This window comes from Brassica oleracea, chromosome C6 (genome assembly GCF_000695525.1).
Source record: "Brassica oleracea var. oleracea cultivar TO1000 chromosome C6, BOL, whole genome shotgun sequence".
Classification (NCBI taxonomy): Eukaryota; Viridiplantae; Streptophyta; class Magnoliopsida; order Brassicales; family Brassicaceae; genus Brassica; species Brassica oleracea.
In genome coordinates, this window is record NC_027753.1 from 34,725,563 (window position 1) to 34,750,495 (window position 24,933).

Genomic DNA, 24,933 nt, shown 5'->3' on the forward strand with positions numbered 1-24,933 from the left:
AGCACCTAGCAACCTCAAAACGATCGACTTTCACAATGGAATCTGCTTTCAAAGATGGCATGTAATGATTAGCACGTCCGACGGGAGTAAACCAATGAATCACGGAATCTGCAAATAGTATTATCCAACAAAGAATCAGGAAATAAATTAAAACAATTATGTTAAATAAGTGTGATAGATCGAAGATTAACTTACCTTTTCATCGAGGAAAAGAACTGTGATTCCCACAAACTCTCTGTCTTTCTTAAAGTTCAGGGAATCCCAGAAGCGGAGGAAGCCAGAGGCTATGCTCTGACTACTAAGTCCAAGACGGAGAGACTCGAAGGTTGAGTGACGGACGCCGGGACGCCGGTTTGACGAACTGGAGAGGCAGAGAGAAACATTTTCTAGAAGATGGTTAAAACTAAGAGGAATCAATGAGTTTTGTGGAAATGCAGATTGAGTTCATCAAAAGATGAGAATCATATATATATAGTTTACAGAGGGGCTACAAATCAGAAACATTTATGATCAAGCGATTTAAGATGGAGACATGAAGAGTTCACCGGTGAAAAAATAGATTACGAACATACACACGGCGCAACTCTGTAACTCAGACTTGTTTGAGACAATGATGAAAAGAACCCATAATTGTTGCAAACTTAAGTTTTTTTTCATATAACGTGATGAATCCCATTTAAAAATGAAACCCATAACACACTTGTAGGACCGACCCACAGAGGAAGCCGAAGAAGCAAGGGCTTCTGACCTTCATAAATATATATTAGGTTCGGCCATCAATGTACAAAGGTATCAGTTAGCTTAGTGGTATAAATGTTGGTGTTTATATCTCAATAATCTGGGTTCGAGCCATGAGTTTGACACTTTTTTACAATTTTTAAAAATGGGGCCCACAAAACTGATCTATTATAATATAGATTGTTTCTTTTATATTATTTCGCCATTTAGTGGGTTTCCTTTATTTTATTCTTAACGTATCTGAACACATGCGTTTATTACTTTATATTGTGCCCAAGAGGCAAGAGCTATGAATTCCTTGCAGATCTAGATCTTAGCTAAATAAAGATATATGAAATTAAGCAAATTCTAAAAAAGAAAAAGAAATTAAAATTGATCATATTATTAATTAACAACATTGCTTTTGATGAAATTACTAGGATTTGATCCACTTTCGAAAAAGTAAAATTATTTTTGTTTGACAAATTTGTTAACCTGCTTGTTTGTTTAGTAATATGTTTAGGCATGTACATTTAGTATTCATTGGATTTCAGTTTCACAACTCGGATTTCAGTTGAAATTAAGCAAATTCTAAAAAAAAGAAAAAGAAATTAAAATTGGTCATATTATTAATTAAAATCATATGTTTAGATTTTTTTGGATAAAATATTATACAACTCGGATAAATTTAATTATTTTGGATAAAATGTAATAGGGGTAATCCAGTTTGAATATTTGATAATTTTAAAATTAAATATCTATATAAATTGTGTTTTGGATGAAAAAGTCCAATTTCTGAAGAAGATAGAATCATCGTTTATGACTAGAATTATCGTTTATTACTGATTGTTTTAAGAATTTTGAAAAACAATTCACGCAGAGGTGATTTTCTAACAGTGGTTAAGCGAATCGACGGCCAGAGTAGTGCTTATATCGCTCCTTATACCTGAATATTACTAAGTCTCGTCTGTCAACACAATTTTATCAATACAATCGACCGTTTATTTAACATTTTAGGAATCACGATAACTACCTAAACTCGCGGAACTTTTGACTAGAGAGTGCCTTAAGAGGTGTGTTGTAGAACAAGCGTTGACCTCTAGCCACCGTAGCAACAGCTGCTGCTTCAGATATCAAAGTATTGCCACTACTTGTCGGAGCAGAAAACATCATAGACGAGCCTCTCACGAATGCCTCAATAGCCAGTCTCTGTCCAAAACGACGAAGTTTCATAATCACAGAGAGTGATTGAAAAAAAGAGGAGGTGAATATCTGAAACTTGTCGATTCGAAAGTCGTAGATGGAAACGAGTTCATCGATATCGATCATCTCTACTCTGAAATCTCGAACGAGACTACAAAGCCTCTCCACTCTCTACCACCTAAACTCTACGCGCCGCCGAGAAGATTCTGGTGGCGCATCGACTGGGAACTCGGGTTCGCCGTCGTTCATATTACGAGTTTTTTCGGTGATATCGTCGTACTCGTCTGCAGCTTCGTCATTCTTTGTTGTCTTCGCTGTACATCTCAGAGAACTGAGATTGCGACAGTATCATACATAGACTTAAAAAAAATTGAGATTGTCTTGAGCAGTGACAGAACAATAAATATTTTTGATTAGTATCATAATATATAAATTTAATATTTAAATTATATATATATATATATATATTATAATAAAAATACTTTTTTACAAATTAATGGGGGCATATGAAATTTTTACATACTAAATTTTGATTAAGTATTATAGTAATTTTAGAAAGAAAAAAAAAACTAAAACTTGTTCTCTCAATTTTAGTGAGGTCACTTGATCCCACATGGTCCTATGTGCCTCCGCTCCTGGTTTTGAGGGTGGTGTTGGAGTGAGGATTAGGGGTTTGATGAAGGAGAATATTGGGGAATGAGAGAGAGATGAGAAGGGAAATGGAAGAATTTGAAGGAAGAAGGTGTGAGGGAGACGCAGTACCTGAAATGAAAAAGATCACAATCAATTTTAAAAAAAAAATTGTCATTTTTATAAATTTTGTAGATAATTTTTTTTTAAAAAGGCTGATTTATGCAAATATTTTTTGTGGGCTGGAAGCGGGTGCTTGTAATGCTTTCCCTCAGGGCCGCCACTGGGGAGAAGACGGGAGAGTGTTCATGTTCTACGTAGGGTTTTTGAGTTTTGGATATTTCACCCAATAATTTATTTATTTTTGGTTTTAATATTTTATATTTTCGATGAATATATAACGTACACGTCTATACGAGAAAATAAAAATACTAAAATTAGTGAACAAATAGAGAAATCTATCTTTTCACTTTTCTTATTTTCGTTTTTAGTAAATCTATACTATTAAACTAGTATCCTATCTATTTTTAGCCCCTAAAACACCATATTATTTACTACTCATGCCACTGGTTTTTCAAAGAAATTATGCCACTACGTGAGGGTATTAGTGTAATTAGTTTTTTTGAATACAAAACAATTTTCTTCCTATATTCTCTCATTATTTAAAGCGATAATACCGACGAATTATTTTGTTTCAATTGTGAGTTGTTATACATAGGTCCGGTCCTGGGATAAAGCCCGTGAAGCATGGACTTTAGGTGCCAAAGATTATTAATAATTTAGGGGATCAAAATTTCAAATAGTTACTTTAGGCTAGTGGTATGTTAACATTTCTTGTTGTCCTACAGGTGCTAAGTTCGATAGAGTTTCCTTTTTGTATCCCATTAAATCTTCCATTAATAATTATTGCAAGTAAATGAGCTGTAAACAAGTTACGATTGATTTTAAGAGAATCTTTGTTTATTTACTGTATCTATTAATTCAAAATTGACCATTTTTGAATTATTTATGTTCTCCATTGTTCAATCGACGGTTGATGAAATTGATGTATCTCTCGGTTTTTATATAAGTTTTATTTTCTTTATCTTTTGTCGTAATTTTTATTGTTTAAGAAATTTTAAAATGTAAACATGAAAGTATAATTAATTTTTTTGCTCTTTGAATTTTTTAAAATAAATACTTCGTAAATTTTATAAATTGTAATTATTCTTTAATATCGATAAAAAATGAATGTAGAACTTTACTATTTGATAAATATTGCAAAGAAAACTATGAAAAATATTGAAATGTTATATTTTTTTTAAAAAATAACAGGTGATTATAATCATACATTAGTAAAACAATTTCATTTTAATTTTAAGTTTAAGTTTTTTTTAAAAATAATGTTCGAATATGTCTAACATATTATCGATAATATTAATAAACATAAAAGTATTGAAAACACTTTATTATTCAAAATTTATGAATAACTTTACAAAAAAAAATTCAGAAAGAATTATTGATATTTATATACTTTATTTAAAATTTGAAATTTTAATAATGTTAAAAATGCAAAGAAAAAAATTAGGTGTAACTAAGGGTAACAATTTTTGGATGCGTTTTAGGCGCAAATAGACTCCGGACCGGCACTGGTTATACAATATATAGAAATCACCTACACTGGTTATGTCCATATATTAAATTTATCGACAGCCAAATTTGAACTCATACAACATATATGTGTTCTAATCCCTAAACCACAAAATACTTACCCTAATCCATCTTTTCATTGTATAACCTTGGTGCTACTACCTACTGGTTATAATTATTAATTACATTATAACAAATAAATTTCTAACAAAGATAAACATATGAACAAACATGTATACAAAAGTCGTGTATAAATTTTGGCTGGTATAAAGGTTAGCTCAAAATTTACAAATATCAATACTATTAAATTAGGAATATGACCTATTGATATATGTATGGTCTAACTATTTTTGTACAATTATAAAAATCCCTTATTAATCATTTAAAAAAATATTATACAAATAAAAACATAGATATAACTAAAAAAACAAAAATGTAAAAATTAATTTTTTAAAAAATATATAAAAAAAACATACCCGCAGAATCTAGTAATAAATTTATCAAGAAATCATCCAAAATGCTTTGAAAAAAAAATAATAGAAGAAAACATGAAAAATGACAGCTGTGGGATTTGAACCCACGCCCTTTCGGACCAGAGCCTAAATCTGGCGCCTTAGACCACTCGGCCAAACTGTCCGACGCACAGAGTTTGCTTTTGTTTTTACAAGGCAGTTAACATCTAGTTTGAAGCTAGTAAGAATTAAGACGACCTGTACGTCTGTTTGAATTTAGTCAAATCAGTTAAAATGTTAAATAAGCCCAGAAACAATAAACTAGCTAAAAATCACTTTAGAACTCTTAATTATTCGACCTACACTATAAAAATGAATTATATAGGATTTTTTGTACAATCTATATAATTCATTTTTTTTTCATTATTCTGAGAAGTAGATTGGAATATATGAACAGTCATTTTTAATTTTGATTTTCATAAAAGTAGCAACAGTGGAAAATACCGTATTTAACAATTAAATTAACAATTTCATAATTTTTTAATTAATTTTAATATGTATTTTATAATATTTACTTAAATTTGGTTTTATAATTTATAAGATTATTTAATCTATCAATATTTGTAATTTATTTTAAATATTTTAATTATACAGAGAATATTGGTCAAACAGATTGAAATAATTATATTGAGAATATTATTGATTAGTATCTGATTAGATATATAGAATAATATCTCTCTCCAGTAGGATTAGCATCAGCATCTACCGATTTTAAAACAGATTGAAATTTTGATTTATCATTTAATTCAGATACTTGCATTTGGATTTTGGCATTTGAGGGTTTTGGACTTTCGGTAAGGAGTAGAGACTAGAGAGAGAGAGGCGTTAGAAGAAACCGTCCTTTTGCGATACGAAAAGTCGTTGACATATCTGTCTTTCTTTTTATTACAACAAACACAACTTCTTCACTTTGATTCGCTTTTGTATTTTTCAAATCACTCAAAAAAAAAACATTCGCCTCCTTTTTCTCCCTACTCAGCAAAACCAAATCGACGGCGGAGATGGCACTCTCACGTCTCTCATCTCGATCCACCACCCTCCTCCAGCCACTCGCCACCACCTCTCTCCTCCGCCGCCGCCACATCTCCACAGACACCACACCGATAACAGTCGAAACCTCACTCCCATTCACATCCCACCTCATCTCACCCCCCTCGCGCGCCGTCGAGACCTCGTCCCAAGAGCTCATCTCCTTCTTCCGCGACATGGCTTTAATGCGGCGGATGGAGATCGCCGCCGACTCGCTCTACAAGGCCAAACTCATCCGCGGCTTCTGCCACCTCTACGACGGCCAAGAAGCCGTCGCCATCGGGATGGAGGCGGCGATAACCAAGAGAGACGCCATCATCACGTCGTACCGTGACCACTGCACGTTTCTCGGCCGCGGCGGGGGGCTCTTCGAGGCGTTCTCGGAGCTTATGGGGAGGACCACGGGCTGCTCTAAGGGTAAAGGAGGGTCTATGCATTTCTACAAGAAGGACGCGTCGTTCTACGGCGGGCATGGGATCGTCGGTGCTCAGGCTCCGTTGGGGTGTGGTTTGGCTTTTGCGCAGAAGTATTCTAAGGAGGAGGCTGTGACTTTTACGTTGTATGGTGATGGTGCGGCGAACCAGGGACAGCTGTTTGAGGCTTTGAATATCGCGGCGCTTTGGGACTTGCCTGCGGTTTTGGTTTGCGAGAACAATCATTGTGAGTTGTTTTTTGAGTTTTTGTGTTTGTGTTGGGTGAGGTGTAAATGAGTAGTGTTTTGATGATGCAGATGGGATGGGAACTGCTGAGTGGAGGTCGGCCAAGTCTCCGGCTTATTTTAAGCGTGGAGATTATGTTCCTGGATTGAAGGTGAGATTTGAATCTTTGCAATGTAGCTATGTCTCTCTTGGTAGAGTTGTAGATGAGAGTATTATCAGAAGGAATTCACAGGATTTTATCTTTGTAATGACTGAATCATATGTTGTTTGTTTTTATTGTGTGTGGGGAGTGTGAGTTTAAGCCAAGTTTGTTAAGTAGTGATCATGTTTTTTGTGTTGTGTAATAGGTGGATGGTATGGATGCACTGGCTGTGAAGCAAGCGTGCAAGTTTGCTAAAGAACATGCGCTCAAGAATGGACCTATTGTAAGTTTGCACTATTAATCTTTCGTCAACATGCATTGCAACTTCTTGGAAATCTCTGTTCTTTCAGTGTGATCTTAACCGTTTATGTTGTTTCTTTGAGTAAAAATCAGAGGAACTCTCCAATAGTTGTACGAAATGAGTTTAAATCAAATAAGCATTTTGATGCTTGCATTGCATGTTTTGGCACGATAAGTGTAATAGACTTTCTTGATTTGAATGAGGTTGCGTTTGAGTTCAGTTGAGGGAGAGGACTGTTTCTGTAGCAACTCTGTTTTAAAAAGTGCTACTTGTTCAGTTCAGTTTCCGACCATTTTTCCTTGTTATATATATCGATCACTTGTGCATTTGGAGTCAAGAAACAGCTCTCTTAGTCTTGTAATTTCTGTCAGTTTCCTTTTAATTACACGGTAATGTTAGGTTCTTATTAACACGTCTCCGTTTTAGGGGAATAACCATCATGCATTTGCTTTTGTGTTTGAACAGATCCTCGAGATGGACACTTACCGATACCATGGTCACTCTATGTCTGACCCAGGAAGCACTTACCGTACACGTGATGAAATCTCAGGCGTGAGGCAGGTTAGTTATTATCATCTCTCCTAGCAATGCTTCAAAATTGTTACAATTTAAAAAAAAAAAAGAAGAAACTAAAATTGTTTATTTACTTGTATCTCGTAACATGTTAGGTGCGAGATCCAATTGATAGAGTGAGAAAGTTGATCATAGCTCATGACATAGCTACGGAGAAAGAGCTTAAGGTACTCCCTCATAAATAATAAATCATGTAGTTCTCTTATGTATTATCAGCCCCCAATCCAGGAAAAAGTAAAAGAACAAATGCACTATTTGTCTTACTTTTAGGATATGGAGAAAGAAGTGAGGAAAGAAGTAGATGCAGCGGTAGCTCAGGCCAAGGTAAGAAGAACCTAGCTTTTATTCTATCTTCAACTACATACTTGTGTGTTATCAATTACTCATATGTGTTCAGGAAAGCCCAATACCGGAACCATCTGAGCTTTTCTCAAATATATACGTAAAAGGTTTTGGAGCTGAGGTAAACTTCATATCCTTTGGAGACAACCTTGGTGTGAAATTTATTCAAGTGTTAAAAGAGTAATGGTAATATGCATTTTCGCCTTCTTTTTTTTTTTTTTAATTTGCAGTCTTTTGGAGCAGACAGAAAAGAATTGAGAGCAACACTTCCATAAGTTATGGTACCTGTTATGTCCATCACACACAACTCCTGCAGGAGATCCCGGTTCAATAAAATCCCAAGACAGCTAAATTTTACTCGGCACACATTTTTTCGGTTTGGAGCTCAATTCAAATGTAGAGCTTTTCTTTTTCGGTTTTACAACTTTTTAGTAAACTCTTCTTGATTGTTTTCGAAATGCCGCAAGTGCAAATTTGAGTGAAAACCCCATTGTAATGTTGTTTCTATTACAAAACTATCTCTCCAAACTCCCACAGAATAAAATGGATGAATGAGAACTTTTTTTGTAAACAAGCGTAAACTGGATGCATAAGTTGCTTTACCTCGGAGTTAGGGTAACAGCAGATAACATCAGAAACGAGAAGAGAAGGCAAAGACAAGCTTTTGGTTATAACTGGCTTTGCTTGTCTTTTACTAAGTTGTCGTATGTTGTAAGTTGTAATTTACTAAAACAGCAAGTGGGAGAGGTGAAGACAAATCTCTCAATGAACCCGTGATGTACTCGTCAAGCAAAGCATCATTCGTATTTCATAAATTGTCACACACACCAAACGCACCACATTTATAATACTCAATTACTAGTAATTTTCAAAGAGGAAAGCATCTATCAACCTTCTCCGTCCGTAACCAAGACGACACATCATTGTTTCCACTCTCCACCACCTAACCTCAAACGTCTCTACCGGATTCAACACTTATCCTCTTTATTTACATGTTCATTTATCTGATAAAAACTATATTTTTTCTTTCTAAGTTTCCACATATTGAAATGTTTACATGCTTGATTGAGTTTTTGGTCAATAAGTTTTGCAAAACAACAGTAGTGCTTATTGTAGTGCTTTTTTCTCTTTTGAATAAATATTAAATTGTATTCATCCAAAAACGTTTTTACATGTACTGCAACATTGAGGCTAAAATGCAAAATTATTCCAACTAGTCCTGTTTAAAATTTGCTATCTTGTACCAAACCACATTCTTAACCCTTCCTCTTATTGTAGTGCTTTGGTTTCTTAATGGGTACATGGCAGACAACAGTAGTGCTTATAGTGAATATAAAGGACTCAAATAATCATATAAGGTTTGGTTCTTTATTCCTTTGTTAACCACAACATTGCCCATGGACCAGTTGAGACCTAACATTAGTTAATTCACACAACAAACGTTTACTTTCTTAATTTGATCAATCTTTTTGGGCTCGCCATTATTTAAACTCATAGATAATGTAGAGTATCTTCCTCTAGGCACGAGACTTTTGTCCGAGATCCGGATTCGATCCGATCCGAAAATCCGAATATCCGGAGGGACCGAATCCGGATCCGAATAGTAAAATGTTGGATCCGTCAAAGTTGGATCCGGATCCGGATATCTTAATTTTTTAGTTCAGATATCCGGATCCGTAAGTTTTATTAATAAATATTTTAAAAATAGTAATATCTATATATAAAAATTAATTTTATTTAATATATTTTCATTTTTATAATAGTATATATGAATTTTGTGTAAATTTTGTAATATTATACATATAAATAATTAAAAACATTATATATATTTTTTTAAAAACTATTTTTAATATTTTATATATATTAATATTATTTTTTATTTATTTTAAGGATCCAAATCCGGATCCGTCGGATATTACAATTTTTAGAAAGATATCCGACACCTAAATATCCGAGAACACCGGATCCAGATAAAGATAATAAAATTATGGTTCCGTCGGATACAAGACCACCAGATCCGTCCCATGCTTATCTTCCTCCACGCACACAGAAAATAAAAAAAGAATATTTTCAGTTTTATACCAAAGTAGTTGTGCAACGTATTATATTCGGAATCCAAAGATTATACATAGCACGTCAAATTCAAAATGGATTTTTGCTTTAGCATAAAAAATGAATATATAAATTTGGATAATGAAAAAAGATATATAATAATATATTTGAATTTTGTTATTTGAGTGGCGACACACACAAAGTTGACAAAAAATATTTATTAAGTGGCATCACTTAACCAGAATATTCGTAGTGAGACACGCTCGTTACTCGTTGTTCTAACAACAAATCTTGTTTTCCTGTTCTCCCCTAAAACATTCTTTAGAATGAATGATTTTTGTGGTCACCAATCCATTTACTGTAAGAAATTTACTACTCACAGCATGCGCGTGCGGAGCACGTGAGAAAATTGAGTCGGGAAGCGAGTGATCAACCAATCAAAGGACTGGTCGACATTTTTAATCTCAACCGTTCATCTCCGCATAGAGAATGAATACTCCAGCTGGTTCCGTCGCTGTTCACAGCTGGCTCAAACTTATCACAAGTTCCAAAAAGCAACTAACCTTACGGTACACCCGCCGTAGACAATTAAATTAAATTAAGAGACACTCAGCTTATCATTTTAATTACCGAGAACATTAACAACAGTTAGTCCTATCAGTTGAATAGGTAATTACGTTGGAGATTGATGATTAAAGCTTTCTCTTAACGACTAAGCCACATCACTCTCTCCACGCGCTTTTAAACCGCGTGGGTGCCAGATGTCTCTCTAAAAAGCCATTCTTCTTACCCTCTCTCTACGCTCTTGAACTCTTGTAGTAATTATCTACATAAGCTTCACAAAATGCTAACTCAGTAGAGGAAGAAAGACTCAGCTCCGGAAATTTCATCGGACTCGAGAAAAAACGCGTTTTCTGATAATGCGGTTGCGTTTTCCGATGAAATCCGCGGTTCTACCGTCCCTCGTCGTCTTTCTGGTGTTCCTCTCTCAGTTCGCCGTCGGAATACGGAACATTCCGGGAAGAATCCCCGGTTTCGACATCGGACAGTTCGTGGAAGCTCCGGAGTACCGAAACGGCAAGGAGTGCGCGTCCCAATCGTCGAACAGAGAGAACTTCGTGTCGTCCTGCGACCCTTCCCTCGTCCACGTGGCGATGACCCTCGACTCGGAGTACCTCCGCGGCTCGATCGCAGCCGTCCACTCCGTTCTCCGCCACGCGTCGTGCCCAGAGAACGTCTTCTTCCACTTCATCGCCGCCGAGTTCGACCCGGCGAGTCCGCGCGTCCTGAGCCGGCTCGTCCGGTCGACGTTCCCGTCGCTGAGCTTCAAAGTCTACATTTTTAGGGAGGACACGGTGATCAACCTCATCTCGTCGTCGATCAGGCAAGCCCTCGAGAGCCCGCTGAACTACGCGCGGAACTACTTAGGAGACATCCTCGACCGGTGCGTCGACCGGGTGATCTACCTCGACTCGGACATCATCGTGGTCGACGATATCACGAAGCTCTGGAACACGACGTTGACCGGGTCGAGAGTCATCGGAGCTCCGGAGTATTGCCACGCTAACTTCACCAAATACTTCACCTCGAGTTTCTGGTCCGACCCGGGTTTGCCCGGGTCGTTCTCGGGTCGAAAGCCTTGCTATTTCAACACGGGTGTGATGGTGATGGATCTCGTGAGGTGGAGAGAAGGGGGCTACAGAGGAAAGATCGAAACTTGGATGCAGATACAGAAGAAACGGAGGATCTACGACTTGGGTTCGCTGCCTCCTTTTCTTTTGGTATTCGCGGGGGACGTTGAGGCGATTGATCATAGGTGGAACCAGCATGGTTTGGGAGGAGACAATGTACGAGGAAGCTGTAGGTCTTTGCATAAAGGACCGGTGAGTTTGTTGCATTGGAGTGGGAAAGGGAAGCCGTGGGTTAGGCTTGATGAGAAGAGACCGTGTCCTTTGGATCATCTTTGGGAGCCGTATGATTTGTATGAACATAAGATTGATAGAGCTAAAGATCAGTCTTTGCTTGGGTTCTCTTCTTTGTCCGAGTTAACTGAAGATTCAAGCTTTTTGTAAGAGTGTGTGTAAGTCATTAAGTCAACATTGTTTTACTTCGTCTTGTAGTTTTTGTTATCGCAATACATTGTTGTTGAGAAACATATTGTTGCTAGTTTGTGTACAAATTTTTATTAGTGTGAGATGGAGTTTGTGTAAGCCATTGATGAGAACTAGATTCGTTTTTTGTAAAACTTTGCATAAGAAATCTCAATTTCTCTGTTGAGTTATAATAAACCCATTTGTGATTTGTGTGTTAAGTGTGTTGCAGTAGATGTCATATTTGACTTTGCATCTCAGGAGTTGTAAAGAGAAAGCTTTCAATGTCCGTGATGGCGAAGCTAAAGTGGAGTAAATGAAGGAGACTGGAGAAGAAGCGTTACATTATTTGAATCTGGTCTTTTTTTGGCATGAAAGGCTTGGTTCCTCGGGCATGCAAGTTTTTCAAACTGAGCACACAATTTATGGGGACTGTACATACCTTTAAGTCTAGTCTCACCACCATAATACAGTCAACATTTGTCAAACTTCACCATTAAACTTCCCCCTAAAAGACTCATCTTAAACTGCATGATTTGGGCTGTTACTGGGCTGGTGTAGGTTAGGCTGTCGTAGGCGTACTTATTCATAGTTTCTCAGTGACTTTTAAAAAATAATTTTTAACACTAAGGAGCCCTTCGGCCAAGCAAAGATAGAACATTTTACCCGTATCCGGAAGGCTCGAGTAACCCCAAAATAACTATAACCGAAACTGAACTGAAATTCTACGGGTACATACAGTATAACCTCTTTAAATTAATAGTGTATAAATTAATATACACTAAAAATCTCTATAAATAAAATAATTTTATAGTTTCAAATCGAGTTTTTGGTTCAATTAGTATATCGATAAATTAATATATTTATAAATTAATTAAAAAATTATAGTTTTGGTGTAGTCCCAACATTATTAATTTATAGAGGTTTCACTGTATATGAATTCAAAATTCCTCTATTTAAACCGAATTATAACCAATGTTTTGGTTTTAGTATTTATAGATATAAAATTTTTAGAAACCAAACTGATCCGTAACCAGAAGACACCGATCAAAAATCAAATAGAAAATTAAAATTTACAAATACCTATATTAAAAAGATCTTCAAGATCCGAAATTTCAAATCAAATGACATTGACCCAAACCTTATATATCCGAACACCTCACGCCTAAGCAACCATGGAGTCAAATGATAAATCAATGTAAACATATAGGCTGGACAACTCTTTATAGAAATCGTAATGAAAATTTTATAATTGCTTGCGTGTGGTAATCACACAGTAAACGAATGTGAAAATTTTGATTGTACTACTACATAGTGTCTTTGACTTTGATCCACTATTCTTTGAGTCGTATCAAAACTAGTCAGTTAAAATAGTTAATAATCTCTTTGGTCCACTCTTAATAGTAGTAACAAAGTACAGTTACCAACTTGGAACCTTTTGATTCGGCCTAACGCTTCTAACGCTTGTTACTTTTACTATTTTCCGACAAAGGTCCCACTGTCTCTTTGTCTTCATTCGCTCATCGTAGTCTCTGATCTAATCTTCTTCTTCTTCTTCAACTTTTTGTTTCCATCATCATGTTTGGTGGGTTATCTTCACTTTCCGGTAAGCTTATAAGATCCTCTCTTTTTGGATTTGCAAATAATAATTACATATCATCAATCATTAATGATGGGATTGTCTCTTTCTTTGCCTTTTCAATTACTCATGAGTTATTTCTAGTAGAATCCGAGTTTGCTCACCAAGAGGGCTTTAAGATTCGGTGATAAGAATTGTAAATAAGACTCTGATGCTTTTCCTCTTTCTCTCATTTGCTTTGTTACCACTCTTCATGTGAGTATATAAGAGTGTACAGTGAAACCTGAAACTGTTAAATGTTAAATCTCTGTTTAGAAGTACTTGTTGATCCCAAATCCAAGTATTGAAGTAATGGAGTCTATTTGGTTTTGTGTGTGGATAAAGATTCTTTCTGGTGAGCATTAAATGGGGGATATGGAAGTTGCTATTGCCAGTGGTGAAGATAAGGTAAATAACCCATGTGTCTTTACACCACCTGTCAATGTCCTATGATCTGTATGTTATGTATGTGTATGGTTGTTGATTTGCCATGGTTAGTTAGGTGTTTACAGTAAAACTTGTTTTTGGATTGATAAAACAGATAATGAAAGCAAATAAAGAAATGCAAGTGTCTATATCTTTTGGCAAGTTTGAGGATGATTCACTTTCATGGGAGAAATTCTCTTCCTTCTCTCCAAACAAGTACTTGGAGGAAGTGGAGAAGTGTGCAACTCCAGGATCAGTAGCTCAGAAGAAGGCCTACTTCGAATCACATTACAAGAAGATAGCTGAGAGAAACGCCGAGATCATCTTGGAGCAGGAGAAGAAACAGTTGGAGAGGAATCAATCTTTCAGGCAAAGTCTTGAGAATAGTGGAAACAGAAACAGTGTTATGATCGAGTCTAGCGCTTGTTATGGATCTGATGGCGAATCTACTTCAGAAAAAGACAAGATTGTGAACAGCATTGCTACTGAAGTGAATGATACATGTAACCATGAGCCTCTTGAAGAAACTATGAAGGTTGAGGTTGTGGAGGATCTGAATACGCTGAAGATGGAGAAACTTGAAGAGATTGTGAGCGGTGAGGAAGAACCAGAACTGATTGTCCAAGTGGAGCATAAAGAGAAACCAGAAGAGGTTGTTTGTATAGAGGAAGAAGTAAAAGAAGATATTTCTTCAAAGGATACACCATTGAAGGAGGCCAAGAAAGAGATAGATCAGCATCTAATCAAGAAGACAGATAAAAATGTGAGAACAAACCATACAAGAACCTCTCCCAAGGTACATTACCATAACCTTCCTTAAACACTATGTCTTATGTCTTCCTTACACTTGGTTTTACAGCCTAATCAGGTGACCAATAAGCCAGTAGCGAGTAAGGTTGTAACTAGAAGTAAAACTCAACCAAGCAAGGAGAAAAGCATGATCAAAGCAGCAGCAACAAATAAAGCAGCATCAGCTGTCTCAAAAGCCTCAAAGTTTTCAACTCCAAGGGTGTCCAAGCCAGCTTCAACAATAAGCTCAATGTCTACTTCAGTCAAGAGGGAGAATGTCTCGACTCTACCGAGAAAGAAACAAACCGCTCCAAAGACGTTACACGCTTCTCTCAACCTGAACCAACCGAGCTCTGACCCTTCTGATCTTGCTACCACCAGAAAGTCCTTGATCATGGAGAGAATGGGAGATAAAGAAATCGTGAGACGCGCTTTTAAGTCTTTCCAGAAGAGTTTTGACCAAATGAAACCATCTCAAGATACAGCTCCAAAGCAGGTATAGTCTTGCTATTTCATCAAGTGTTAGAGATTCTGCTGGTTATTAACTAAAAACTCAATGAATGCTGCCAATGTTTTACACCAGGTTCCTGGCAAGGCAACTAGTGTTTCCAAGTTAGCTACTACTGGTCTGAAAGATAATGGCAGGTATAACTTGGATTTATGTTTACTGAATCCGCTTTTGCTCAAGCATCATCATCTAAGTGTGTGCTAAAATCACATCACCTTGTATTCTTGTCCTGAAACAGGCTTGCTAAATCAGATGGCACGGAGAAAAAAGGCTCTAACTCTCACCGCTCTTCATCTTTTGTACCGAAAAGCAGCAGGACAGCAGAGAAACAGGAGGTAACATATGTCTGATGAGCAAATCAAACTGTATCATTCTTTTTCCCTTTACCACTGTGCGGTTTTACTAATATTTATTCTCCAAATTCAGCTATCCAGGCCTGGAGCAAGAGCTGTAGAGAAGACACGTATACCAGCTAAACCAAAGGTATTGTTAGAAGAGCTTCTTCATGTTTTAAGCCTTTCACAAGAGAACCTTCTGCACTGATTTTCATCACTGCTGATATACTATCTTCATGATCACTGACATTTTCTGTCTAACCAGGCAGAAGTAACTAATGCCAAAACGCGGAGACAAAGTCTTGATCCAAAAGCAAAATCTATGCAAGGAGATCTCCCAAAAGGCTCTTCAGACAAACTTATTCTGTAACAGATGAGCACTGTTTTATTATGATTTCCTGGAGGGTTCCATGGACTAAATCTCAAGGTAAAGATTATTACCAGCACTTTTTTCAGGAAACATGGATAGAAAATATCCTTTCTTTCAAGTAACACTCAAGAGGTAAAGATTCAATGATGTATGTTATATAGAGAAGTCACCAAGTTTCCATTAGTTATGTGAGGAAAGTATTACAAAAAGTCTTTTGTTTAATGTATGTGTATAGAGTCTATGGAATATAAACGTGAGAATGATGTTAGATGCTCAATAAAGGACAGCATAATTTAAAATCAATCTTATTACTTCCACCAGAACTTTTTTTTCTTGTTTCCCTTTTGCTTCTTGAACTCTTGCAAGCATACTATAGCCAGCCAAGACTTTCATCTTCAGTAGAGATCTGTGTTTTCATCTTCTACCGTCCATGAGAGACAAAGGATTCAGTGAAGGTCAATGAAGCGAGGGAACTGGACTGAGGAGAATTACCTGCTTCACATGAGATTTGAGCACCTCTATTGATTTCTTGAGCTGACATAATGTCAAGCAAGTTATGAGGAAGTTGAGCTACACTGTCCAGGAACTGAATGATGCTGGACATGTTTGGTCTGATGGCTGCTACTGGATGCGAACAGAGCAAGCCTAGTTTGAGAACAAGTTTTACTTGCTCCTCAATGTACTCCTGCCCAATCCTTTGATCAACAACCTGCAGTATATCTCCATTCTCCCAACACTCCAGCACCCAATCAGTCAGCACCATCTCGCTTTCCGATGCTCGTGGCAACACCGGTTTTCGTCCGCAGGCAATCTCTAGCATCACCACTCCAAATGCGAATACATCTGAGCTTGTACTTGCCTTTCCAGTTCTTGAAAGCTCAGGTGAGATATACCCTAACGTACCTTCCAAGTAACTACATTTGTGAGAGAGAAAAAAAATCCTTTTCTTCAAGACAAAATAAGCAAAAATTACAAGAAGTTACCTGCCACATAAGATGTCTGCGGATCAATCCCATGATCACAAAGCTTAGCTAGACCAAAGTCACCAAGTTTTGCATTCATATTCCCATCAAGAAGGATGTTGGCTGGCTTAATATCCCTGTGGATAATCACCTGCATCCATTGCTGGTGCAAGTAGCATAGACCAGAAGCTACATCTTTAATGATCTTGAACCTCTTTGACCAATCAAGATTCCCATTCTGCTGGTGGTATAAAAACTTATCAAGGCTTCCTTTGGGCATACAATCATACACCAAGTAGAGTTCACCTTTCCTTCTACAGTATCCAAGAAGCCTAACTAAGTTAGGGTGTCTTAGCCGGCCAATGGTTGCAATCTCAGCAATGAACTCTCTCATCCCTTGTCTTGAATCATGAGAAACCATCTTCACTGCAATCTCTATGTTGGAAACTGGTAATGTGCCCTTGAAGACTTTTCCAAACCCGCCTTTACCGAGAAGCTCAGTGTCCTTAAAACCCTTTGTGGCAGTGTGTAGATCTTTGTAAGCAAACCTATGAGGACCAAACTGTACTTCCCAGTCCTCAATAACTTCTAATAGCTTCTTCCTCTTCAAGAAAAGCCATAAGCCAAGAATCAAGACTATGAGCATAGTGATGCCTGATAAGCTCAAAGTTATAGCCATAACCCCCTTTACACTCTGGTCCCTTGGCTGATCAAAACGAGGAACCTCTGGAAGGTGAGCGGTGTCTATATCTGGAGCTGTCCCATTCATCTTGAACGTCCACCCCAATATATAATGAGAAGCAGTTCTTATACCAGTGGATGAAGAGAATCCAACGTACATATACTCAAGTAAATAAGGAGAAAGATCTTTCTCTAGAGAAAGGAGCGGAGTCTTTGGCTTTGAGACATCAAGAGGATGAAGTGTGACATTAAGCTGCTTCTGTTTGCTTTCATACTCAATCCAAACCTGCATAGGGTCTCCACTGGAGAGGAAGAGATTCACAAACGTACCATCATCATTGAAATAGCCTGCTGAAGAAGCTACCTCTGAGATCACGCTGTTTATGTCAATACCAACATGGTTAGAATCAATGTCATTAAACTCAGCGGTTTGGACTGTGTCAAGCTCAACAGCTACTATGTGATTTGATGGATCTCCCATGTTGGTTGAGTTGAAGAGTCCTAGATACTGTGTGGGATCAACGTTTGATAAGCCTCTCGTGGGACAAAGGACAAAGGCTAGTCCATGGCCGTTATCAGCTCCATAATGTGAAGCTATGGCAAAGATGAAAGTGGTGGAGAAGGAGAAGACGGTACCGTTTGGAGAGTCCTTGAACCTCAACGGGTAGTTGTAGAAGACTTGACCAGCTGTTTGTGCGGTAGTGTTGGTAAGCCTGAAGAGGCCATTGCTTTTTAGATGGGCTGATCCTGCAGCGTATAGGAAGCCATTGAAGTTGAACTCTCCACCAGTTGGGTCTGATACTACGTTCTTAGGGAAGAACAACAATAACATCATAATCAACTGAAACATGATTGGTTGATTATTGATGACACAAACCAAATGTTCTTGCCAAGAAAGAAGAGAGACTTTAGGGAGAAAGTCAACGAAGATAATTGATCATAAGAAGAATTCAAGAGACAAAATGATCTAATCCTAGTATGTACTACGTGCTATTAAACTATCATTGAAGAAGTACTAATTAGTTTATGTGAATAATTAAATAGTTTTTTTTTTTGTGCAAATTTTTTTAATGATAGTTTAATTGGTTATTCTTAGACAAGTCAACGCTTGATTTCCTGCAAATTTAGACATCTCAGAACCTTTTCGAATATGCTGAGGACTGAGTAAATATATTGGCCGTTTGATAAATATATAGTATTAAATATAAAATATATTTTAAATATGTGTTCCATATATATTAACCATAATATTTAACTTATTTTTATCAAAAAGCTGAAAAAATCTATATATTTTTAGTTTTATAAAAATATTTTTGATTTATAGATATTTTATATATTTTTATATCAAACATAATATTTTTGATTTATAAATACTTTATATATTTTTTTTTACATTTCGTATCTATATCTATATCTATATATTTTTAGTTTTATTGTTTTTCAATTTTCATCCGCTTCGGTTTCCGTTTCCGTTTCATGCAACATAGCATGTGAAACTCTTTTTAAAAATGTTTTTACTGCTAGCCTGCTATAGAGTGAAGTTCTCTTAGCGACCAGACTGCATAACACAAATTTAAAATGTTTTACGACTAACGATGGGAATAGCCGAAGCAATTATTGCCGGACTACCAAATTAATTATTTGGGACGGAATTCAAGCTGAAACCTCTCATATAATTGTGATTTTGTTCAAGAGAGACCCAAACCTGGAAAAGTATTTTAGCACATTTTAAGGTTCGTCTACCATGGCTGTGCAGTGTGTAAGACTTGCCAATACTTGAATTGAGTGGTTCAGTTTCTAGACGTTTGGGTTGTGTTTTTTCTTTTCCTCATTCTTGTTTGAAAGCTTAAAAAGTTATGACAATCAAGTAATCAGCCAATGGGCTTAGAATTTTAATCACCGGTCTAAGCCCACTAACGTTCACTTCTTCAAAATCAAAATATATAATAGTTAATGATTATTTATAGTCCAATCCTAACTAGGATTGTTACTAATCTCGTGTATATATATATATAGGACACATTCATTATTTATCTCTATCACAATTAAAGTTTCTCAATCCAGCTTCTTCTCATATCTCTCTCTCTCTCTCTAACCAAATCGTGCATAATGGCACGCGCACAAGAAGACTCCTTGCTCTATATTTTGTTGTGTTGTATTTCGTTTTGTTCTGTTCTATTTTTTTTTGGAATACTGAAATCAAGAGAACCTCACGTGTCGAATATAGAAGTAGCTTCTATGGATTTCACGGTAAACTGGGATTTATTGATAAGGCTTCCTGACTATCTTCTTGGTGATAACAAATGTCCTCAAGGAGACATTCAAGCTTCCTTGTTTTACAAGGATCTTACCCTAGCTACCTCGTCCACGCAAAGGTCAGGGTTTATCTAATAGTACTTTTTTTTATTTAATTACTTTAATACACAATTTAAGAAAGAAAATTGATTACCTAATCGTCATTAGGTACGAATATCTCAACCACAAGTCGCCTCAGCTACTTAGGTTTCAGCTACCGTCTCTGAAAAAGATATCCGCGGTTTGGTTGGACAAAACATTATCAAAGATATCAAAGAGAAGAGTGAAGTGAGGTTCGGGTCTCGTGTTTTTCTTGCACGTTGTAGAGAAAATTCGACAAGAGTTTTGAGCTACAATTGTGATGAAACGACGTTGAGGTTCGATCCAGGTTCTAACATGAAGGCCATTGCGTCTAGGAACAACCCTGCATGCCGTTTGGGTTAGCAGAGATTTGATTTTTCTTTATGAGTCAGACAATTTTTCACAGAAGTTGTGTTTAGTAAGGATTTTAAACGAGTTTATATGTTCATTAACAATTTATATTATTGTTAGAATCTCTACACATGCTCGTCATGGTCATCTTCTATGTTAGTAAGTCTCAAGAGTTTCGATTTTTTTCCACAAGGATTTGCGTTCGAAAACCATGAACGCTTCACAAATTTTATAAGTGATCTTGTTCAGGACGTAACCTAATACTTAGTGGAAACAAGGAAACAACATTATTTCATTCTCATTCTACAATCTCGTACTATGCAAGTATGCAACATAAAAATAAGATCATTAGTTAGCGTCCACCAGAGACAAACGATTCCGTCATGACCGAAGAAAAAGTGTTACTACTGGCCCCTGGAGGCTCTTTTGCTTCGCCCAAAGCATCAAATCCTCCATCTATATTTCGAGCATTCACAAGTTCAAGCAAGTTATGAGGAAGAGTGGCTACACCGTCTAAGAATTGCATTACGCTTGACATGCTTGGCCTAGTTGCTGCCACTGGATGCGAACAAAGCAACCCTAATTTCAAAACTAGAGTTACTTGCGCGGCAAGATACTTGTGCCCTAGCTTTTCATCAACCACCTGAAGTATATCTCCACTATCCCAACGGTCTAGTACCCAGTCAGTCAAAACAATCTCGCTTGGTGATCCTCGTGGCTCAATGGGTTTTCTTCCACAGGTTATCTCCAGCATGAACACTCCGAATGCGAAAACATCAGAGCTTGTGCTTGATTTTCCTGTTCTTGAAAGCTCTGGTGATATATATCCAAATGTACCTTGCGTCCAAAGTAACAACAAAAAGCCCTTAATAAGTCCAAATATCTTTATTGATTGGTTGATTATAATGTACACAAAAACGCCAACTTACCTGCAACATTGGAGGACTGAGAATCAATCCCATGGTCACATAGCTTTGCAAGTCCAAAGTCACCGAGCTTCGCGTTCATATTTTCATCAAGAAGAATGTTTGCTGGCTTAATATCTCTGTGGATAATCACTTGCATCCATTGCTGATGCAAATAGCAAAGCCCCGAGGCAACATCTTTGATGATCTTAAATCTCTGTGACCAATCAAGAACTTGATCTGGTTGATTGTAAAGAAACTTATCAAGGCTTCCTTTAGGCATAAAGTCATAAACCAAGTAAAGCTCTCCTTTGCGTCTACAATAGCCAAGAAGACGAACTAAATCTGGATGTCTTAGTCTTCCAATGGTAGCAATCTCAGCCAAAAACTCTCTCATTCCTTGTTTCGAATCATGAGAAATCTTCTTCACCGCGATCGGTATGCTAGACAATGGTAAGATCCCTTTAAAGACTTTTCCAAAGCCTCCTCTTCCAAGAAGCTCACTGTTCTTGAAACCTTTTGTGGCGATGAAAAGATCTTTGTAAGTGAATCTATGAGGACCAAACTGAACCTCCCAGTCCTCAATAACTTCCAAGAACTTATTCCTCTTCAAGTAGAAGACAACTCCAAAAACCAAGACTACAATGAGTGTAAACCCTGAAAGACTCAAACTAATCGCCAAGATCTTGCGGCTCAACGACCGATCTTTATCATCAGGAAGTTTGGGGAGACGAGAGTGAACTATAGGTAAAACTGACCCGTTGTTGTTGAAGTTCCATCCAAGAATATAGTGAGAAGAAGTTGGACTACCTACTGAAGTGAAGCCAACATACATGTACTCAAGTAGATAAGGATAAAGATCTTTTCGGAGCGAAAGCAGAGGAGTCTTGGGCTTGCATGTATAGATAGAGTGCATTGTAACATCTAGCTGTTTAGCTGAGTTGTTATACTCAACCCACACTTGTATTGGCGCCCCACTTGCAATCTCTATATCCACAAAACCACTACCATCATCTTTAAAATAGCCAGCAGAGTGGTTTCTATATGAATCTAAACCACTGACGTTGATAACAACCTCGTTAACATCTTTACCGTCGGTTTTGGCGGTGTGGAACTCAACTGAAACAGAGCGGTTGCTTGCGGAAGAGTTCAAGCCTTTTGTTGAGGATATGTTGAAGGAGAGTCCACAACCGGCGACTGTTTTACGGGTTGCCATGATGGCGAAGACGAAGGTGGTGGAGAAAGATGAAACGGTGTGGTTTCTTGAGTTCTTGAAATTTTGAGGGAACTGGTAGAGAACTTGACCAGCTCCTCCTTGCGTCTTTGAAGTAATGAGTTTGAATAATCCGTCAGGGTTTAGATCTGCGACTCCGTCGGTGTATAAGTAGCCGTTGAAGCTGAACTGTCCACCTGTTGGGTCTGAAAAACCTTGAGAAACTGTATCCATGGGAAAGAAGAGGAAGAACAAAAAAGAGGACATCAAGAACATCTCTAGAGACATAGACATGATTGAATGTAGTTGTGTTTGAAGTTTGTGGAATGGTTGCTTCCTTTTAGTGTGTGTTTTATAAGCATCCATGTGAAACTCGCGCTTGTTCTTGCCTACGCGTTGCTACTGAGAAAAAGTGCAAAGAAAGTGTCGCGATGTTTCGTAAAGTTACTATTTGGTTATAAAAATATGCTTTTTCTACTAAAAAACTATTACAAGATGTGAAAGGTGGTGGTCACACACACTATAATAGTATTTATGTTTTGTTCATACCCAAAATCAACATCAACGTTCTCTACATATCAAGCCTTTTTGTTACCCGAATTATTAATAGCAACAACGAGAATCATACACAGTATTATTATGCTCTGTCAATATCCAAAATCAGCTTTTACTTTCTGTAAAGGTTAGCTTTAATCCAAGTTCAAGGAAATTCGGAAAGCTAATAAATTTAGATAAAAGGTAAGTTCACACTATTCGGTATTGTTTATTAGATAAGCAAACCGAGTTATGTTTGGTGAAATATATACTCAGTCCAGTTGAAGAAGACTTGTTCATAAGATTCTTTATCATATTATCTATCAACAAGTCAATATTTTGCATCTCATTTTGCTTTCAGTGATCAGATTTATGACCTTTTTCTTATTGTATCATCAGAGTTGTTTGTTACAAGGGTTTTAAATGAGTTCTTCAGTTCATTTTTCATTTTTATTTTGCCAACAGTATCTTACTACATATCTTTATCAGTGCTTATGCTAATTAACAATTTATATTATTACATCTTACTGTTAATGAAAACAAAGAAACAAACCTTATCTCATTCATTCATTCATTCTGCAATCTTAATTTTTAGCATAAAAGATCATTAGTTAGCGTTCACCAGAGAAGCGATTCCATAATGACTAAGCAGACCTGTGACAAGGAAAAAAGGTTACTACCGACCCCATGAGACTCAGTTGCTTCACCCAAAGCACTAAACTCCTACGACCTCTAAAATACTAAAAAGCACAAGCCTATTATGTTAGGATTTGTTCATAACCAAAACCAACTCTTACTTCCTCTACAGCTCAGCCATTTTATAATCCAAGTTGAGAAAATTCAGAAACTCAACAAAGAGATTGAACAGGCAGTTTTGAGTGATATCTCAAGTATTAAGATTGGGTCTTTTCCAACAAGGTATCTTGGACTTCCCTTAAATCCGTCAAGGATTAATATGGCTACTCTCCAGCCTTTTTTTGAAAGGATCACGAGCAAGCTACACAGCTGGACTGTTAAGACGTTGTCTTATGCTGGGAAAATCAGATTGATTGCTTCTGAGGTGTATGGAATGGTCAATTTTTGGAGCTCTGTTTTTAATCTGCCAAAAACTTTTTATGCTCAGGTTGACTCAATTTGCGCAGCGTTTATGTGGAACAACAACACAACCTCAGCATCGGGTGCTAGAGTGGCCTGGAAGGATATATGCAAGCCCAAAGCAGAGGATGGCCTGGGTATTCGGTTAATGGAAGAGTTTCAGCTAGTTTTTGAACTGAAAAGAGTCTGGAATTATTTTTTCAACCAAGGTTCTCTGTGGGTTGCTTGGCTACGGAATATATTTTTAAGAGAAGGACCTACTGGCTAACTGCGGACTCCCCCCGCTTCTCTCCTACAGTCAGAAGTATGCTACAATTAAAAGAGTTTCTCCCTGATTTCATGCGTTGTAATGTGATGGATGGTAGGGAAGGTTCCTTCTGGTTTGACTCATGGACTGTGCTAGGACCTTTAATCTCTGTCGTTGGAGATGGGGGACCTAGAGCTTTAAGAATCAGGAAGGATGCTCACATTGTTGATGCCACTACAGAAGGATCATGGCGCCTCCCGCCTGCAAGAACTAATGAGATGGTCGCACTTCAAGCTGCTGTCTCTGCAGTATCTCCTCCGGTTCCATCAAATGGCATGGATAGTTACACTTGGATTCAAGCCAATGAAACCTACGGGTCTTCTTTCTCTTCAAAGGTAACATGGGACCATATCCGTCTCAGCTCACCTGAAGTGTTTTGGCATAAAGTGATCTGGTTTAAAGAGAATATTCCTAGAAACACTTTCATGTCTTGGCTAGCTCTGCTTAGAAGGATTCCTACAAAGGATAGACTGCGACGATGGGCCTGAATGTCACACAAACTTGTGTCCTATGTAATAATGGGATTGAAACGCATCATCATCTATTCTTTGAGTGTGAGTACTCTTCTTCTATTTGGCAGTCAT

At 37.2% G+C, this 24,933-nt stretch overlaps 6 protein-coding genes, 1 non-coding gene and 1 pseudogene across 9 annotated transcripts; 5 read left to right on the forward strand and 3 right to left on the reverse strand.

Annotated features, from left to right (window-relative positions):
• Positions 1-4,735: 4,735 nt before the first annotated feature.
• On the reverse strand, positions 4,736-4,815 carry TRNAL-UAG. The gene has a single exon. It is a non-coding gene; the product is annotated as a tRNA-Leu (tRNA).
• Positions 4,816-5,562: 747 nt separating this feature from the next.
• LOC106296243 (pyruvate dehydrogenase E1 component subunit alpha-2, mitochondrial-like) lies at positions 5,563-8,225 on the forward strand. 2 transcript variants are annotated; one of them, XM_013732328.1, is made up of 8 exons: positions 5,566-6,380; positions 6,451-6,530; positions 6,727-6,804; positions 7,288-7,383; positions 7,491-7,562; positions 7,666-7,719; positions 7,793-7,858; positions 7,968-8,225. In XM_013732328.1, exons 1-8 carry the CDS (start codon positions 5,693-5,695, stop codon positions 8,010-8,012), a joined length of 1,179 nt encoding a protein of 392 aa, XP_013587782.1. In that variant the 5' UTR covers positions 5,566-5,692; the 3' UTR covers positions 8,013-8,225. The 2 variants fall into 2 exon arrangements, with proteins under 2 accessions (XP_013587783.1, XP_013587782.1); XM_013732329.1 differs by lacking the exon at positions 7,793-7,858 and having other exon boundaries at positions 5,563-6,380.
• Positions 8,226-10,584: 2,359 nt separating this feature from the next.
• Positions 10,585-12,090, forward strand: LOC106300795 (probable galacturonosyltransferase-like 9). The gene has a single exon (XM_013737022.1). The coding sequence runs from the start codon at positions 10,710-10,712 to the stop codon at positions 11,859-11,861; it is 1,152 nt and encodes a 383-aa protein (XP_013592476.1). The 5' UTR covers positions 10,585-10,709; the 3' UTR covers positions 11,862-12,090.
• A 1,243-nt stretch (positions 12,091-13,333) lies between these two features.
• LOC106298224 lies at positions 13,334-16,228 on the forward strand. 2 transcript variants are annotated; one of them, XM_013734304.1, is made up of 8 exons: positions 13,334-13,485; positions 13,843-13,905; positions 14,039-14,686; positions 14,783-15,208; positions 15,296-15,357; positions 15,459-15,555; positions 15,647-15,703; positions 15,821-16,228. In XM_013734304.1, exons 2-8 carry the CDS (start codon positions 13,864-13,866, stop codon positions 15,923-15,925), a joined length of 1,437 nt encoding a protein of 478 aa, XP_013589758.1. In that variant the 5' UTR covers positions 13,334-13,485; positions 13,843-13,863; the 3' UTR covers positions 15,926-16,228. The 2 variants fall into 2 exon arrangements, with proteins under 2 accessions (XP_013589758.1, XP_013589757.1); XM_013734303.1 differs by having other exon boundaries at positions 13,335-13,485; positions 14,039-14,719.
• A 102-nt stretch (positions 16,229-16,330) lies between these two features.
• Positions 16,331-18,474, reverse strand: LOC106298220 (putative L-type lectin-domain containing receptor kinase V.1). The gene is made up of 2 exons (XM_013734298.1): positions 16,909-18,474; positions 16,331-16,819 (listed from the first exon to the last, which is right to left on the reverse strand). The coding sequence occupies exons 1-2, from the start codon at positions 18,416-18,418 to the stop codon at positions 16,347-16,349; spliced, it is 1,983 nt and encodes a 660-aa protein (XP_013589752.1). The 5' UTR covers positions 18,419-18,474; the 3' UTR covers positions 16,331-16,346.
• A 1,332-nt stretch (positions 18,475-19,806) lies between these two features.
• Positions 19,807-20,307, forward strand: LOC106298081 (annotated as a pseudogene).
• A 229-nt stretch (positions 20,308-20,536) lies between these two features.
• LOC106298221 (putative L-type lectin-domain containing receptor kinase V.2) lies at positions 20,537-22,727 on the reverse strand. The gene is made up of 2 exons (XM_013734300.1): positions 21,225-22,727; positions 20,537-21,132 (listed from the first exon to the last, which is right to left on the reverse strand). The coding sequence occupies exons 1-2, from the start codon at positions 22,705-22,707 to the stop codon at positions 20,648-20,650; spliced, it is 1,968 nt and encodes a 655-aa protein (XP_013589754.1). The 5' UTR covers positions 22,708-22,727; the 3' UTR covers positions 20,537-20,647.
• Positions 22,728-23,902: 1,175 nt separating this feature from the next.
• LOC106298082 lies at positions 23,903-24,837 on the forward strand. The gene is made up of 3 exons (XM_013734178.1): positions 23,903-24,019; positions 24,071-24,186; positions 24,408-24,837. The coding sequence occupies exons 1-3, from the start codon at positions 23,903-23,905 to the stop codon at positions 24,835-24,837; spliced, it is 663 nt and encodes a 220-aa protein (XP_013589632.1).
• The last annotated feature ends 96 nt before the right edge of the window (positions 24,838-24,933 follow it).